This window comes from Theropithecus gelada, chromosome 5, assembly GCF_003255815.1.
Source record: "Theropithecus gelada isolate Dixy chromosome 5, Tgel_1.0, whole genome shotgun sequence".
Taxonomy (NCBI): domain Eukaryota; kingdom Metazoa; phylum Chordata; class Mammalia; order Primates; family Cercopithecidae; genus Theropithecus; species Theropithecus gelada.
Genome location: NC_037672.1, coordinates 138118828 through 138136955, shown reverse-complemented (window position 1 = coordinate 138136955; position 18128 = coordinate 138118828). Strand labels below are relative to the sequence as shown.

At 40.2% G+C, this 18128-nt stretch overlaps 1 protein-coding gene across 1 annotated transcript in view; it reads left to right on the top strand.

Annotated features, from left to right (window-relative positions):
- Positions 1–12625, top strand: part of RNF150 (ring finger protein 150) — a 274592-nt gene extending 261967 nt beyond the window's left edge. The window contains exon 7 of the mRNA XM_025386561.1: positions 5409–12625. Coding sequence (XP_025242346.1) covers positions 5409–5527 — 119 coding nt within the window. The 3' untranslated portion in view covers positions 5528–12625. The remainder of the gene's footprint in view (positions 1–5408) is intronic.
- Positions 12626–18128: the final 5503 nt, after the last annotated feature.

The window sequence follows — 18128 nt, the reverse complement described above, 5'->3', positions numbered from 1 at the left end:
TACTTTCCTCTGCTATTCTTCTGCTCTCCTCCTATGAGACTTCAAACTCAAATAAATGTCTGCACAGGCCAGGCAATCTGTGTGAACCACTGAGGTAGCCCATTTGGTGACTGTGATAACCTGGAGCCTGTGTCCCCTGGGCTAATGGCACAGCTCTTTCTCAGCTCCCACCAGTGGTGTCCATCTGGGAATCACGCACATATTACCATATCTTCCATTTTCCAAGACAAATTTCAAACACAAATTTGTATGTGAAATGTCCAGACTTCCAAATATTGGTAACTAATTCACATTTGAAACAAAACAAAACATTGTCCAGCCCAAACAAAACAGCATCAAGAGTCACCAGTTTGAGTCTTTGGCTCTCGATGTTTGGGTTTCACCAAGTTCTGTCCCTGACCTTATCTTCTCATGCTACAATCACTTCCTAAACAAAACAAAACAAAACAAAAAACAAAAAAACCTCATCTCTTCTGTGGTTTAAAATACCTTTTCTGTACTGAAGACTTCCAAATGTATTGACAGTCATGGCCTCTCCTCTAAACTCCAGACTCAAGTATCTGGCTGCCTGCTCCACATCAACCTTGGGCATCTCAAACACAGCATATGCAAACCTGAACTCTTGATGTAGTTCTAACACCTGCTTCTTCTCTAGTTTCTCTGGCTCAATAAATGGTATCTGTATTGCTCAAAAACATGGGAATTATTCTCTACTTTCTCCTCTTTTACTGCCCTTGGCTAGTCCATCATTTCCTGTGGATCCTTCATTCAAAATCATTCTTTCATTTGTCCCCTCATCTCCACCCTTATCACCACAACAAGCCACCATGTGTCCTCTGTTCTGCTGTAATAGTTTCCTAACTGGATTCCTTCTGCCCATTGTCCTGCCAATATTTTTCTTGTAACAGCAAGAGTGACCTCTTAAAATGTTAGGCAAATCAGATTACCTCCTGTTTAAATCTCTCAATGTTTTACAATATAAAGACTTGGAATCAACCCAAATGTCCATCAGTGACAGACTGGATTAAGAAAATGTGGCACATATACACCATGGAATACTATGCAGCCATAAAAAAGGATGAGTTTGTGTCCTTTGTAGGGACATGGATGCAGCTGGAAACCATCATTCTTAGCAAACTATCACAAGAACAGAAAACCAAACACCGCATGTTCTCACTCATAGGTGGGAACTGAACAATGAGATCACTTGGACTCGGGAAGGGGAACATCACACACCGGGGCCTATCATGGGGAGGGGGGAGGGAGGAGGGATTGCATTGGGAGTTATACCTGATGTAAATGACGAGTTGATGGGTGCTGACGAGTTGATGGGTGCAGCACACCAACATGGCACAAGTATACATATGTAACAAACCTGCACGTTATGCACATGTACCCTAGAACTTAAAGTATAATAATAATAAAAAATAAATTAAAAAAAAAAGAAAACCAAAGGAAGAAAGTATATCAAATAGATATGATCCTACTATGTCAAATGGACTAAGAGTATTTTTCATCTCTAAACTGGAATAAAAATACCTACATCAAAAGGTGATTGTATCCAATGAGGGCTAATATTACTTTTACATTAGTTTTTGTTAGTTTTTGCAGAGAAGGAGGCAAATTCAGTCAACATTTATGTTATTAATAGCCACTTATCGTCCCCAATTAGTACCACCTACAGAGAACCTTCTAAATATTTTGCTGACAAAGTTTTCATTCATATTATTGTAGCCTGAAAGTAAAACATCTGCCTTGATTAAACGATAAACACTGTTAAAAATTATGGAACAAACCAAGTTTCATTAAAAACATAGGACATACTTAGAGTAATTTCACATCCTCGGATTATTTTAAAAACAAGTTTTTAAATGGAAAATGATTAGATGATATTGGTGCAATGTTATATCATAAAAATTGAACCATTTTTGTAAATTTCTCTATTTTCATTTATTTGAATTCACCTTTTCCTTGCACTGTATAGTAGAGTCTTAATTTCCAAAGTAGCACCATGAATTCAGCAGCTCATAGTTACATCAGTCCCTGTGGCCCCTTTTTATTTCAGTTCACACATTCCCATTTAGAAAACTATGGGATCTGCTGAGGCTGGTGGCTGCAAAGCCAGAATGAAGGTGAGAAGCTGCCACTGTAGGTAGCAGTGAGTTCTGTCTCTATAGAACTGTAACTAACTCAGCTCTTTATCTGTGCTGCTTTTTTATTTTTTTATTTTTTTGCTGGACCCATATGAAAGTCATAAATTCATTCCATGATGAGCTCTTTGGTTGACTTCCAGTTTAATTGTGAGCTGAAAATTTTGGCTTCCTGTGAGCTGAGTTGATTGATGGGCCACTGCAAGAGAAGAAGTGGAAATTAAATTCCCTATAAAGTACAGCTCTCATTTTTTATCTCCAGGAATAAGATTTCAGCTTTCATTACACCTCCAAGTGGGAATTCTCCTATTCGTTCATACTTGTACTAAATATACAATAGCAGGCCTTTTTTATTAAGAAAAAAAAATTGCAAAAATAAAAACAATCTGAAGAACTGTAAAAAAGGCAACTTTGTTTCTCAGTGGTCATTCTATCTAATAATTATTCATCAGGAACCCACTATGTAGGAGGCCCTGTACTGGATTGGCATCAACACATAAACATGCATAAACAACAACTGGAAAGGACTCTAATGCATCCAGTCCAAATTCTCATTTTCTAGACAATTAAACTTTAGCCCTGAAGAAGAAAAACAATTTTGACAAAATAACACATGCAGTTACTAATAGCAGAGGCTAGAATACAGTATAAAGTAAGATAGATTCCCAGTTCTCGTAAGTATAAAGTACACACACACACACACACACACACACACACACACATATCTATAGTTCTTATTGTAAAAATGATGCTTAAGAAGAGCACTGAGCAAAAAGAGTGGACCTGCCATTTGAAGCCACTCCCAGTCTCTCCTGAAATTCCACAAAAACCACAGTGAAGGGATGTTTTTTAAGACAGAGCACAACATGGACAGGTAAAATGAAAGAAGAGACAATAACAAAATTTAGGCAACTGCAAAAAACAGATGAACAGTCCATGACTTAGTAGACTGCAGACACAGCAAGCCCCTGCATCCGGCTGTGTGGGTTGTGTCCTGCCCCACTTCAGGAGCCACTGCTCACTCGGACTCCGGAGTGAAGCTGTGCTCTGGAGTAGTGCAGTACACACCCTGCACAACAGCACGCCACGACACTGCTGAGAAAACAAGCACGAATCAGCTATGGGGAAAGGGAAAACCATCTCTGTTTGCCCTTGAGAATTCCCCGAAGGTCAGGGATCAAAGGCACCAGATGGCTCTGGAGAAGATAAATGGAAAGGAAGTGCACACATACACACATCACACTTGTAGTGAAGTGTGAGGCACAGATCCAGTTTCACTTTTTTCTAAATGACTACTTTTCTTGACTATTTGTTGAATGCCACTGTTTTTAAATACCAAAGACTTGTGTCTTTATAGAGCTGCTTCCAGGGTTTTCATTTAACCATTGATCTGTTACATTGCTATGAACTTCCTGCAATTATGGATCTAGGAAACATATAAGAGCTTAGTCTTTAGGTTGGATATTTCCCTGTGAAATACCCCATTTCTTTGAAACTGATTCTTCAGGCCATAATTCTTTGTTAGTTCTCTTATTTGTCTCCTTTAAAACATCTTAGGAATTCACTGTCCTTCGTGAAACTCAGGTATTTTTCTTAACTGTGTCACAACATGAAAAAATTACATTAGTGATTATCAGAACAGAAGTATTATAACCATTATTATTCTTTAGTACTTAGACATTTTTGTTGGTTTTTTTAATTGCATATTTCTTCTGCAAAGTAAGAGAAAGTATAAGACCTTTGGGGTTGAAAGCTGCCTTTATGCAGCTCAGCTCTCTGGCCTCCTCTGTCCATATTCCCTAGCTTGACTCTGCATTCCAGTCAAATTAAAAACCCTCTGATATCTGCCTGCCCACAGCTCCCTATCACCTCCAGCCATCTGCACATGCTATTGCTTAAAAGATTATTTCTTCTTATTCACCTGACTATAATACAGATTATCCTTTAGGACTCAGACATTGCACCCAGTATATGGTTACATAGCCCTCTTACCTGCTTCTGTAATACCCGGTACATCTTCCATCCTGGTGCTTATCTCATTGTGTTGTAATTGCCTAGTGAACGGTCAACCTTCCCACCAGACACTAAGCTCCTTGAGGATAGGGATTGTCTTGCTCTCCGCTATATCCATAGCCTCTAGCATAATCCTTAGTGTGCAGTAGGGACACAGTAGATAGGTCTTGAATGAGTAAGTGATATATGTTCATTGAAGAGTATTTGGGAGAACTGAAAAAAAAAAGTTAAAAGAAAATGAACATAAATCCCAACCCCAGACATGACTCTCGTTAGCATTTTTGGTTTCCTTGCTTCCATTTAACTTTCTCTGTTGACCCCATTGCATACAAAGCTTTAAATATTTCTGTTCTCACTTAACAGTATACTGTGAACATTTTCTCATGTAACTACAAATTATTTGAAAACGTCATTTTAATGGTTATAACAAGATTGTCCTTTAAAAGTAATAGGTTTATTCAGATATTCTCTGTTGTTGGACTTTAAGTTACTTGCAATGTTTTGCTACTGTAAATAATGCTTAATTGAGTAGTTTTGCATCTCCAGTTACTTCTCTATAATACATCCTGGAAATGCAATTACTGGGTGAAAATTCTACAGTTCTATATGCAATATATCATGTACCTACCTACCTCAATGTACCCTTAACTGTAATATTATCTTTTTTAAAGAGTGAAGATTACATAGACAAAAAAGGATATCTTATTTTTACCTTATATTTATCGGTCATTTACATTACACTCTTCCATGAATTGTGTAATGGTAGCCTTTGTCCATTTTTCTATAGAACTGGTTTTCTTATTGATTTGAAAACTTCCTATATGTTAAGAATAGAAACCTTTGTGAAATTTTTTGCAAATTCCTGAGTTTGATATGCCTTTTGATTTTATTTTACATGTGTTAAACATTTTTAAATGTTACGCATATGTAAAAATCTTTTCTTCTGTGAATTGCCCAATTACTTTTCTAAATAGAATTTCTTGCCCTACTTATAGTAGATATATATTTTCCTACTTAGACATATCCTTAGATGATATATTTTATTCTTCTAGTTTCTTTTGTTTGCATTTAACTTTTTGACCCATGTGAGATGAGGCTTTAACTAGAGTTTTTACGGAATACCCAATTTTTCTAATACCTTCTCTTGGCCTTTAAAGAAATATTATTACAGGCAATTGTACTGAAATAACCAGCATGCAAAGACATAGCTCAGTGTTCACTGTGAACTTTGCTTTCTCCTCCCAGGTGAGCAGGAGCCAGCTGTAAGCAGCGATTCTGACATCTCCTTGATCATGGCAATGGAGGTTGGACTGTCTGATGTAGAACTTTCCACTGACCAGGACTGTGAAGAGGTGAAATCTTGAAATGACAAATCCAGAAGAAAAGAGATAGTAGGACCCAAGGGAAAGGAAGGGAGGAGTGCTCCAAGACTTGGACCAGGCACACACACACCTCCAGATCACCTTGGCAACTCCAGGGCGCTCTGTTCAAGAATGCTGACGAAAAGCAATATCCAAAGTCTTGTCAATCAGGATGCAGTTTCTCCATCTGTACGGCAGTCTGTGGCCTTGGCAGCTGGGAATTTAAAAGCTGATTTCCACTCCCATGTCCATGTAGACATACACTTCAGAAGCTCCTAAAACAGACTGAAAGGCCACCTTTAGGATTTCTTAGTTTCATTTCAATTCTTTCCATGTCTTATTGTTCTTGTTTTTGGCATGTTGTTTGATTTCTTTGGCAATTTTTAAAAGATTATTTGTAGTTTACTTTCCATCTGTTCCTTTGTTTTTCCTTTGATTCACTGCAGCTTTTGTATAGATTTCTGTTTAGAAGCACCAGTTCCTGCTATGATCAGTTTGTGTGCCATCTCTGAGATATGGGGTCTTGGCCTCTCAGCATGAAGTGTGCATGGCTTTGAGAAGTGCCTCCGCACCCTGAAATGGACTAAGGCCAGCTTTCATTAAGAATCTAAGTTCTTCTAAGTGGGCCTTTAAAAATCCCAGCTGCCAGAGACCCCAACACTAAGCTCTAAATCGGCTGAGGCCACTGCTGGTTATTTTAAGCCACATCACACTGGCTTCCACTTGCCAGGCTTGATTAAGGGCCCACGTGACATGAGAAGGGAGCTCTAGGGAAGCCGTTCCATTCTTCTGGGTCTTACAGTCTTTGGCTGAAATTCTAAACTCAGAAGTCCCCTCCAAGGCATCCAGTCTTTGGTGGTTGTAGGGCTGGTTTTAAAACCAGATACCACATTTTCTTCCCATTGAAAACAAAATGCCGGTTGCATTGGTTTCCCCTGGGCTAGAACAGTTTCTTTCTTACCTCTGTAAGTGGATTCTGTAAAAGATGGAGGCTTTAGAGAAAAGCCAATCATTTTTAAGTCCAATGGTAAACACGGTGGGGGCTGCAGTAGCACCAAGCTTTTACCTTAATTTCAACACACTTCTGTTGCATCTCACCAGACCATGTGGAAGGATTTAGGTGAATCCCTAGCAGATTGCTTCCCAGGGCTCCCTGAGTATGTCCAGATGCCTAGTGAGGAATGAGGTGTGATTTGCTGTATCATTTGAACCGAAAAGTATGCAGCATGAGAATTTGCTAAATCAAGTTTATCCTGATTGAAATAGACAAAGTAAGAGGGAAGGGAAAAGAGGTATCAAGTAAATACTGAAACCCAACGGTATTTTTAAACTGTTTCTGTTTTTATTCATTTTTTGTAACTATGACAGAAATGTGCTATTTTTTCAGTGGGCAATTTTGTAATACATTCAGACTATCCAGACACAGAGATGACTAAGGTCACTGATAGCGTCTCTGAACAATCAGACGGATCACCTTATCTCTACGCAGCTGGCAAAGACCAGGCCACGGCTTGGATTAACTAGGAAAGAAAGCTTTTCTCACTGAGTTGTTTTTATGTATTGATGGGGGCTTTTCCACCTCATTAGACTAATACTCATTCAAAAAGAGTTTGGTTCTGCTGTAAATCCTTGCCGCCTGCTGAAACATGGAGTGCAGGTCAAGGGAGAATACTAGCTGCTCTTTTTTCACCACCTTTACCAATTTCCTATTTGATGGTTTATAAGTAGACAGGCAAGGCAAATGATTATTACCCTCAGAAAGGTCGCATCTCCGTAGGAGTCCAGCGCTTCCTGTAATGAAATCCACTCTCTGTGTGTGGGAAAAGAGACAGGAAAGAATGAAGAGAGCTCTGAATCGAGAATCCTAGATGAACCACACGCTTTACTAAGCCTCAGCTTCTCCATCTATAAAGTGAAGGGTTTAACAGCATGAATCCCCAAGCTCCTCTAGCTGCAGGACCACCGATGAGCCTTTCACAGGCAGGACCCATTTTTGCAGATAGCTATGATTTGTGGCAATCAGGCTTCATAGCTTGGGGAGGTAGAGTTACCTGACATGTACCATGTAGTAACAGCCTTTGAGACTTGACACAACTGTGTTGCTGAGAATGAAAATCTAAATGATTGAAGTTTTAAATCCAAGTAGGAGTTGGTTTGCTTTGCCTTGTTTAAAAATTACTGTTAGTCACAGAGTTTGCAGTCTCTGGATACCTTCAAATCCTAGCTCTCACTGTGGGATTCTTGATCTCAAAGGTGTTTATTTTTCACAGTCAGCATAGGCTTGCGCCACCGACTCCTCCTTCAGTCGACTTTGCCCCAAAACAAATTTTAGTATTACTGGTATTAACTTTAGTCCAGTGGAATTAGAAGGATAATTCAACAGCAACAGAAATATAAATTATATTCCATTCCCAGAGAGAATGCGCTTTGGATTGTTTAGTCCTCTGATTAACGAGTATTTTCTCTTCCTGCCAAGAACTAGGTGAATCAGGAATTGATTGTATATGCAAGCCCTGGCCACAGCTGCACTTACAGGATGCCTCATAGATGATGAGGGGTCTCAAAGGCCAACCCGAGGCTTGCAGATCTGACCCCAAAACCCCCTGAGCCTTTGCCATTCACGACTTACCAAAGGTTTGTTTCTGGAGGATTTTCCTGTAGCTTTGATAGTTTTAAAAAAAGAAAAAAAGAAAAAAAAAAACGTAACCAGAAAGTTTCCCTTTCAGAAGAAAGGAGAACAGGGGAACAGCCCTTCCTTATAGCCTTCTTTAGCTCCCCCAAACAAGAGACTCTGACCTGGAGACCCAGTAGTCTACAGATGAGTGTCAGAGGGTGTGTGTACCCTGTAGAAGCAAATGCAAACGTGTGTGTATTAGCAGATGTGCATTTTTCTGTAGCAAGAGTCTAGACTAGCACTGTCCAACAGAAACATAATGCAAGTCACAGACATAATTTTAAATTTTCTACTAGCCACATTTTAAAGTGTAAGAAGAAACAGGTAAAGATAATTTGAATCATGTACTTTAAACTAATATTGTTTCAACATGTCAGTAATGTAAATTAATGACGTGTTTTACATGTTTTTGTGTACTAAGTCTTCTAAATCCATTGTGTCTTTTACACTCACAGCACCTCTCAATTTGGATAGTCACATGTGGCTAGTGGCTGCCAATTGGACAATGCAGGTCTAGAGTTCCTCCAGTATTCTCACAAGATCCCCTGACCCTTACAAAAGAAAAGAAGGTTAAAACCTTAATTACCTCCAGGGAGAACTGGACACCACCCAAGTCGCCTAATGAGAGGCCCAGAGGTTCATTTACTTTGTGGTGAATAAAGATTCAGGCAACCCTTTTTAAAATTCCTGCTTGAACTTTCTAACCATATCACTGATGTCCATGACCATTTGTTACTACTTCTCTGACTAGTTGTTACTTAAAAGTCACACAAACCATGCTGATTTGGTGCTGAAACAAAATTATACCCCTCACTTCTACAGCAAACCCTTGGACTGATATGTGGCACTTAGGAGCCAGAGAGAACTCCAGACTGAAATCACCCAACTTTACCTCAACCCCTTCTTCTTCTTCATGGTTGGTGAAAGTCCTTTCCCAGTGTCCCCCAGTCCCACAGCTTAGTGAAAACTCATGGACTTGGGAGGAAAGAATGATAAATTACGTATTGACTCCAAATGCAAGACTTTATGTGGCCTTATTGAAAAAGAATCTTTGGGGGCCTGTGATCATCCAGCCTCTACTTGGTGAATTATGACCACCTCCAACAGCCAGCATTTTACTCCAAGTCAGCATCCACCTGCCACCCCAATGCTATGGGGAAGAAAAGGAGCATTTGCATTCATTCAAAATAATTTAGGGTTACCTTTAGGAACTGCTACCTCCTGTGCGGCTAGTCCCTTTGGAAGAGCTGAGCCCTGACTATGAATATAGCTTTTGAACATTGACTTAATCTCTGGGGCTTGATATCCCCAGGAGTGTCAACTCTGGTCATCTACACAGGGAGAGGTAGAGTCTGGAGAAGGTAGAAAATTAAAAGTGTCAAAGGTACCTACCCATTTTTGACATCACATGGTAATGATCAGAATCATAGAGGCAAAGCTCTGTCCAAAACTGTTCATTTGGTTTTTTTGTTTTATTTTCTTGTTTTTAACATTTCCTTCACCCTCATGAAATATCCTGGAAATTCATATATCTGGGTTTGGTCGTTTCAAAAAGCACCATGCCCAGTGGCCATTTCAGTCACTGCCCAGACATCCCTGAGGCTACCATACTCTCAAAACCAAATCAATGCCAGTGATCTAACATAGGATTCTTTCTTATTTATGAATTTTGTTTAGATGGATATTTTTGCAGAGCATAAAAAATCAAATGACATTGAGTTATCCAGTGAATATATCACCCTGACTTAAAAATAAATCCTTGAATCAAAACTTTTTCAAAAAATCTAGGATATGGAGTCACTCCCTCTGTGGAGCCAGAGCCCAGCCTTTTCTGGTACTCAGGCCACTAAGGCATTTCCAGTAGCACTTTTATATTTTCTCTCACTTAGATTTCTTTTCCTTTTCTGTCTGTATCTGTTTTTCTCTGACTGCCTATATCTTACTTTGTATACACATACATCAATTATTTTCCCATCTTCTCTCTCCCCTTTTTATTTCTAATTTGTTTTCTCTCTTGCAAGAAACTCTGAAATAACCTTCAGAACAAAAAAAAACTGGAGGTTCTATACCTAGAGTTATTATCATTATCGTGATTACCATTGTTACTGTCGTTGGTGTTTTTCTTCTTTTTATTGTGTAGCAATATCCATATTCACTTCTGATGAGGCAAACCAGTTTGCTATAAACCAATGTCCTCCCTAATAGAGTCAGTTTCATTTTCACTTCTCGTATCACCAGTTGTATCACAACCCATCTTAACAACCATTGCCATGTTTTCAGGCTTCCTTGCCATAAATATTTTCTGGGCAAATAATGGCAAAGCAACAATTCCAGAATGCTGTCTAGGTCTGCTTTCTCCCACCCTCAGCATTTGACCCTCCTTATTCGCCTGAGCCCCCAGGGTTAGAATTTCTTGGAAAAACTTGTATACTGTACCTGTTGGAACGCCCATTCTTCCTAACATCTTAGCACTAGAGCTTGCTCATCGTAAGTGATCTGAGGGCCACTAATTCCTGAAGACTGACAAAGAGACACAAAGAGACTGCCCTCCTAAGGTGGGGATGCATGGTTCTTCATGCAGTGCTCTTGGCCACCGAGATCCCTCATCCATGCCATTGTATGGATGAGTACATTTGATGTTGGCAGTTAAAATGGGATGGGAGTGTCACCCTGCAGGAAGTCAGAAAAGAGGATGGCAGGATCTCTGATCAGGAAGCTGGTCAAAGCAGGGCTGGAAAGCTGCTGTGCTTAACAAAATGTGCATGCTGTCCCCAAATAAATGCTCATCCCTAGGTTTAGAGCTGACCTGGGTTTTTGGGAGTTTGTGTTTTGAAGGAATTAACTATTCGTGAGTTAAAACACTCATGATGGCAAAGAAGGTCCGGATTGCCTGAAAAATAAATTAATTTTAAGATGCTGATATGAGTTTCTCATCATCTCTTAGCTCTTCCTTTTCCCTCCTTTTGTCCTCACCCAACCCCAGACCCTGTGTAATAGGAACATTAATTTTTAAACAGCCACAGGTCAATAGCCACACTCTTCCACTCTACGCCTTTTATTGACACTAAATTAGCATCCCAGAACTAATGAAGCAAGTCCAGACGCTAGACGTGGCCCCTTAATATCGAGCAATTTGATTGCAAGCCTGCTTGTTCTACAAGAACCTGCTGAGCTCAGTCACATCTCTCTTCACCTGTCTTGAGTGCTTCATAATCAAGTGACTTTTTCAGGCATTTCAGTGATCAAAGATCTTCTAATCCTGTGCTACTACTGAAGTTTGCACTTAATAGAGAGCCATTTGCTCTATGGCCACCTGATAAATATTTGCTGATGATAATGATAAAACAAAAATATACACATCTACTAAGAGGTCTGCGATGTCTGAACACAGGGAGAAAAATCCTTAGAGAAGGTCGCTTAATTACCCAAAGTCATTGCTTGACAGAGTATCTGTGGTCTGTTATCCTTAGTGAAGTGACAGGCTTGGAGAAGCAGGGAAAATGTGGGGACCATGTGTGCTATATAAACCAAAGACTGATCACCATCCAAATGAACACATGTTTCTTCCATTGACTAGTTGAATTTTCTCCTAATGTTCTCATAAATGAAAGTGAAGGTGGGTTGCATGGTTGAATGAAACCATTAAACCTTATGGGGTTTTCTCTTGCAGACTCTTGATTGACCTTACTAAATCCTGAAATCTAAAAAATGAATTGTGGCCTTAGTACCACACCATCTTTGAAGTCTAGTGTTTAGTCCCCTTTTCCTTCAAAACTTTCCGACAAATCTAGCGCTTTACTGAACTCGGAATATTGTTCTTTTTGAGAATGTGAAGATTTTAAATAGCCAAAGAATTTTCATGTATAAGAGCTAGCTAAATATAGTATATCCTGCTCTTTTGAAGAAGATACCAAACTGTTGCTGGTACTAATGGGTATAGTAGAGCAGTTGAAGAACTAACACATACATGGACTTTTTGGTCTGAATTTGTGTTGGCATCTATGGTACTTACTGTTCAGTAGGATGTTATTGCAAGGGGCAGAGTGCCCTCTGCTGGAATAATCGCAGTTATTCTTTCAGCAAATTAATTTGACTTGGGTCACGAATTCAACAACCAGTTACTTGCCTTTCATCATACAATTTCTTCGGTAGTTGAGAATTTGGTCTACATTTATCAAATGAGGAAAGAATGTCACAAACTCTAAAAAGTTGAAGGAGACCCCACAGATCTTCTCACTGTCGGCAGCCCTTACTTCTGCAAAATGTTGAAAGATAATGTTGCTGTGTCTGCAAAGAAGATGCCTCTGGCTAGAATGTCTGTGCGGTTATAAGCAAAGGACTGCTTGTTGTTGTAAGTTATCTCAACTTTATTCTTGTGAAATTGCAAAGGAAGATCAATAAAAGGACTTCTTTCATATGAATGTAAATGGTGTGAAATAGTGATGTGTTTTGTACATGTACATAATATATTTACTTCCTGCTTTCACATTAGTAATCTGAGATGGTTCTACCATTTTATAATTAGAAAGAGATGTAGGGGTGGGAGTGGGGAGGGTCTGTTATTTTTATAGAGGGGTGTCCCTTACATTTAGAAAATGAAGTAATTTTGTATTTGTGAAAAGTTACATTCCATTCATTTTCTGGAAAAAAAAAGGGGGGGGTATTGTTCTTTAAAATGTTCATGAGCTGGGAGGATGATTATTCTGGTTTCCAGGGGAAACTCTCAAGCAGTACATATGTGATACCCAGTTTTGTAGACTGCAGACCATAACCAGCAATTGCCACTTGTAAAAATGTGAAAAAGAAACAACTTATTTTAACCACTTTGTACAGCACATTATTTCCCACTAGAAAAAAGTCTGCAAATAATGAATTTACAATTATAAATAATCAGACATGACATCATAAATCAATCTTCACCCTACTAGCAAGAGGAAATTCCAAAGGCTTTTTTTTTTCCTATCCTAACACAAATTACTTTTATTGTAAACAAATGCTTCCAACAAAATGCTTTTGTTGTAAAATGATTGATGTTGGGGTGAAGTCTACTTATCTTCCCCACGAGATTTTTCTGGCTAGTCTGCAGATCGTAGATGATGGTGCCATCTCGGCATTGTCTGTCCTCTCCATATTCAGACTGTGTGACTGAGCTTCCTTGATTTATATAGCATCTGACCCAAAATCACAAAAACTGTCACTCCTGATGACATTTGCAGGACTTTAGGTAATTCTTAATTGCCGAAATAAGTACTAATGGATTATGTAGCCTTTTTACCCAAAACTAATCTGTACAAAGTTGTGTGCATATTTAGATGATTAGTTAAGGCAGTGTAGTTTTTTAATTTGTTCTGTATAAATTTCTTTCCTTCTTCCCCACCTCAGGCACATACCCTACTTCTTTCAAGGCACTTTATATCTCTCTTGAAATACAAAGAAATTGAAGAAAAAAAGTAACTGTCTTTAAAGGAATTTGTCTTCTATTAGGAGACACAGACTTTTATTTTGTTTTATTCTATTCTCTATGTACTTGGAGAGCATAATCAGTTTGTCTCATAATGGGCTAGCAATGAATCAAGGATGATAGTTGGAAACATTCAATCATTACAACATGGTTATTTTTGTTATATAGAAGACTATTGTGTAAATAAGTGCAATCGTGTTCTTATGTACTGGCTAAAAAAATATGTTGCAACTATAGAGATTTTAAAATGAGGGTTGTGAATTCCAGGAAATTTCACTGCAAAATTTCTTTTGGTTTTGTTTTTTAATAAAATGGAACCAGATGCTTGTGTTTGTGTCATCTGTATTCCCTGACTTTGTTGCCTATCCCTGAGTTGCAGAGGTGGTGCTATGGATTTTAAAACATCATATTTATTGTTAAATCATGATTATGTCCAAAGACCAAGGATAATAATAGCTTCCTTGTTTTTCTCAGGTAAGTCAAGTGGCAGGCACCAACCTTCTCTTAGCTCTGCTGTTCTAAGGGAATTAATTAAGAGATGTGAGCAATTCTGAAGAAGAATGGCTGTGAAATGAGCTTGAGTTGCTGTCTGGCAAGAACTGAGCACTGTGCTTATGGACTCTCTCAGGCAGGTTTATACTAGGCAGAGTTATACCATGGGGCCCGCCAGATGGGCTGGGGCAGACAGATTTCTTTTTTCTATTTACTAGTATATTTCTAAAAGATTTTAAATAGCAATTCCTTGGGATTCGCAAAGGAACATGAAGCAAATTTAAAAGATGGAGCCTGCTGGCCTGGGAAGGTGGAAAAAGAAGGCAGGAAAGGAGAAGGGCCCTCTATTCAGTGGCCTCAGCTACTGGAACCTGGAAGGCCTTTGGGTGTGGCCTAGCCCCCCACGCCTGGCCCAGCCGAGACTCCTGACACATCCTCTTGAGGAGCAGCCAGGATTGGACATGGCCAGGCAGGAGCTGTTAATTGCACAGAATTTGCTAGCAAAAAGAAAATGCAAACAGTATTGAGTGCCGTGGCCTCCTGGAGCTGCTGTCGATAAGGAAACCATTAGTGCCCAGGAGGCTTTACTCAGGGCCAGTCTATGCTTAATTGGTAGGCAGGAAGATATTCTAAGGGGATTGTTGGGAACATTCATGACTATGCGACATTAGAAGGCACTTTAGACTTTGTTTATGCTTCCATTATTGCAATGTTTATCTGCCCAGACACTGTGGGTATGAAGCTATTACCCAGGACCTGGAAACCATCCCTCCCGACTTCAACTTCCATCATCTTTCCACTAGACCAGGAGTCCCCAAATGAGGAAATGTTTCTGTGGGATGGGATGTGTTAGAATTTACAGCAGGCTCCCAAGTTCAATTAAGTTGGCATAAGGCTTCATACAATTCATATTAGCTATTAATAACTTTTTTTTTTTTTTTTTTGGTAGAGACAGGGTCTCATTTTGTTGTCCAGGCTAGTCTTTAATTCCTGGCCTCAAGTGATCCTCTCACCTTGGCCTTCCAAAGCGCTGGGATTACAGGCATGAGCCACTCTGCCTGGCCACTGTTAAAAACTTTTGAGAAGGCTTCATTCAGTAAGGGCACTGATTTAACTCTATAATTCAGCTTTTCCTGCAGCTGATTGACAATAAAACTCCCTTTTTTCAAGGGTTATGTCTTTCCACACTACACTGGAGACCACTGTGTGGAACATGTTGGTGTTCGGAGTTTAAAAAAAAAAAAAAAAAAACACAAGCTGCTAGACATCATTTCCTGTAAATCTTGCCTATTCCACAGACCCTTGCCTCTCTTGTCCCTGCTCCTAGTTGACGAGGGGAAGGTCAGGTGATGCACAGTGGGCAGTGTTAGCCTGGGGCATGCTTCACCTGGGGTGGGTATGACCTGGAGAGAGATCACTGGGCACTTCCCAGGGTCACACGCATGCCAGGGAGCACTGGGCGTCAGCCTGGCTTGCTATCATGCTGTGCCTGAAGGCGGAGGCCCCATCCCACCTAGAAACTTCACTCTGTGAGCTTTTGAGACGTCATGCAGCATATTCATACCTTTGAGAATGGAATGTTTACAACCCTAGATTTTGATAAAATTAAGTAGCAAAAAAAAAAAAAGAAAAAGAAAAAGAATAAGAAAAGAAAAGAAAAAGAAAGCTCCGCAGAGCTTTGTAACGGGCCAGCTGGGTCAGCTTTGCCGCTCAACTCTTATTCTGTTAATACCTACATTTAGAGGACTGTAAGCTAAACTATCATTCAGAAGACACAGAAGTATATTTTTAGTTCTGGTTTTGTTGTTGTGTTGTTTTGTTTTTGTTTTTTTTGAAATGGAGTCTTGCTCTGTTGCCCAGGCTGGAGTGCAGTGGCACAACCTCGGCTCACTGCAACCTCCGCCTCCTGGGTTCAAAAGCAATTCTCCTGCACTCAGCCTCCTGAGGAAGAGTTGGGATTACAGGCGCCCACCACCACACCCGGCTATTTTTTGGAATTTTAGTAGAGAGGGGGTTTCACCATGTTAGCCAGGCTGGTCTTGAACTCCTGACCTCCAGTAATCTGCTCGCCTCAGCCTCCCAAAGTGCTGGCATTACAGGTGTGAGCCACTGTGCCTGGCCTAGTTCTTTTCTAAGTCTAATAATTCTTTAGAAGCCAGTGTTAGTAGTGCTACTAATGCATTGCAACAAATTGGGGAACAAAGGGTGGGGGGAGAATATGAGTTATTTTTGCTCTGTGGTAATTACTATCTATAGAAGAGTGAATGCCAATTAAGAAATTCAGGTGACAGAGAGAGGTCTCCTCTTTATGAGACATTTTAAAACACCAGTTCCATCATTCTTAGTGATCCAACAACAGAAGCAACTTGACCTCTTATTTCATCACACTTCACAGGTAGTAGACAGACTCCATCAAGTCTCACTATAAATCTTTGCTCTTGGCTGTGAGACGAATCAGGGACAACGACCTTTCCACCGTGCCACCAAAGACACCAGGGGGACCCTCTGCTCACTGTGATTGCATCTCCCCTCATTGGCTTTCAGTCACAGCACCCTAGCAAAAGAAGGTGCCATCCTAAATCTCCAACCAGTGGTAGCCTATACCTGCTGGCATACAGGGAGGTACAAATTAAATGCCCCAATCCCTTCGGACCTTCCTGTTGTGGAAGACATGCCCCACCCTCCCCCAAAGGGAACATGCCTGATTAGTCATAACCCCTAAACTAATCACTCCCTCTGTGCCTCCCTCTAACATTCCCACCTTCTTTGTTCTTAAGGACATTTACTAAATAGGCAAGGGGGAAAGCAGAGCCAGGTTTCCTTGGCGGGCAACTGCACTTGGTTGCTATGAGAGCTGTATACACAACACAGCTGTCATTGATATTATAGATCTAATGGGAGCCAAGGGTCTCAAATCTCTAAGGAGAAAAACATAATTCAGAGCTTTGGCAATGGTATCCATGTCTATAAATAAATGTGAGAGCAGAGAAGTGAATTTGAGAATATAAGAATACAATAGAGTTAGACCTGAGAATAAAATTACATCACTCTGGGCCTGGACCTGATGTTTTTTATGCCAGCAAAACTCCCAGTTAAGTCTAATTTCAGGAGACCTTTACCTGAGATTCAGGTATAATGCCAGGACCCAAACACACACGGGACCTGACTCACAGAGCTTCCTTTATGATAGGGAAAGTTAAAGGTAGTCCATTTGCCTCTTATCACGTTTTCTTTCCCTCTTTTTTATCTCCTTTGTTCGAAACAAAAAGGAGGAGGAGAAAAGGGAGGACATGAATGAGGGATAGACTCAGGACTAGAACTTGGGTTTTCCTGGCTCCAGTGCCAGAGTTCTAGGGGCAGCACCATGCTGCTTTCATAAACGGGTAAGCACCTCCTGACCACTCAAAAACATCAGGAATGGAAAGCAAGAAAAGCTGCTGGGCATGGTGGCTCGTGTCTGTAATCCCAACACTTCGGGAGGCCAAGGCAGGAGGGTTGCCTGAGGCAAGCAGTTTGAGACCAGCCTGGGCAACAAAGTGAGAGCCCTGTCGCTAGAAAAACATTAAAAAATTATCTAGGCATGGTGGCATGTGCCTGTAGTCCCATCTACTCAGGAGGCTGAGGCTGGAGGATGGCTTGAGGCGAGCGAGCCAGGGATGTCAAAGTTGCAATGAGCTATGATCACACCACTGTACCCTGGGTGACAGAACAAAACCCTGTCTCTATAAATGAAAAAAAGAAGAAGAAAGAAAAATGAAAGTTTATGTGTAGGAAGATTATGTATAATCAGGAAACACTCCCTGAACAGGAACAAGTGTAGTCTGGAAGTAGAATAGAATGATGCAACCATCGTATATAAGCAGGGACACCGGCAAACACACACACACACACACACACACACACACACAACCCACAAGGTGAGTCCCCACTGAATGCTAATTTTAGCTATGCAAGGAAGCTCATTATTTTGAGATCCC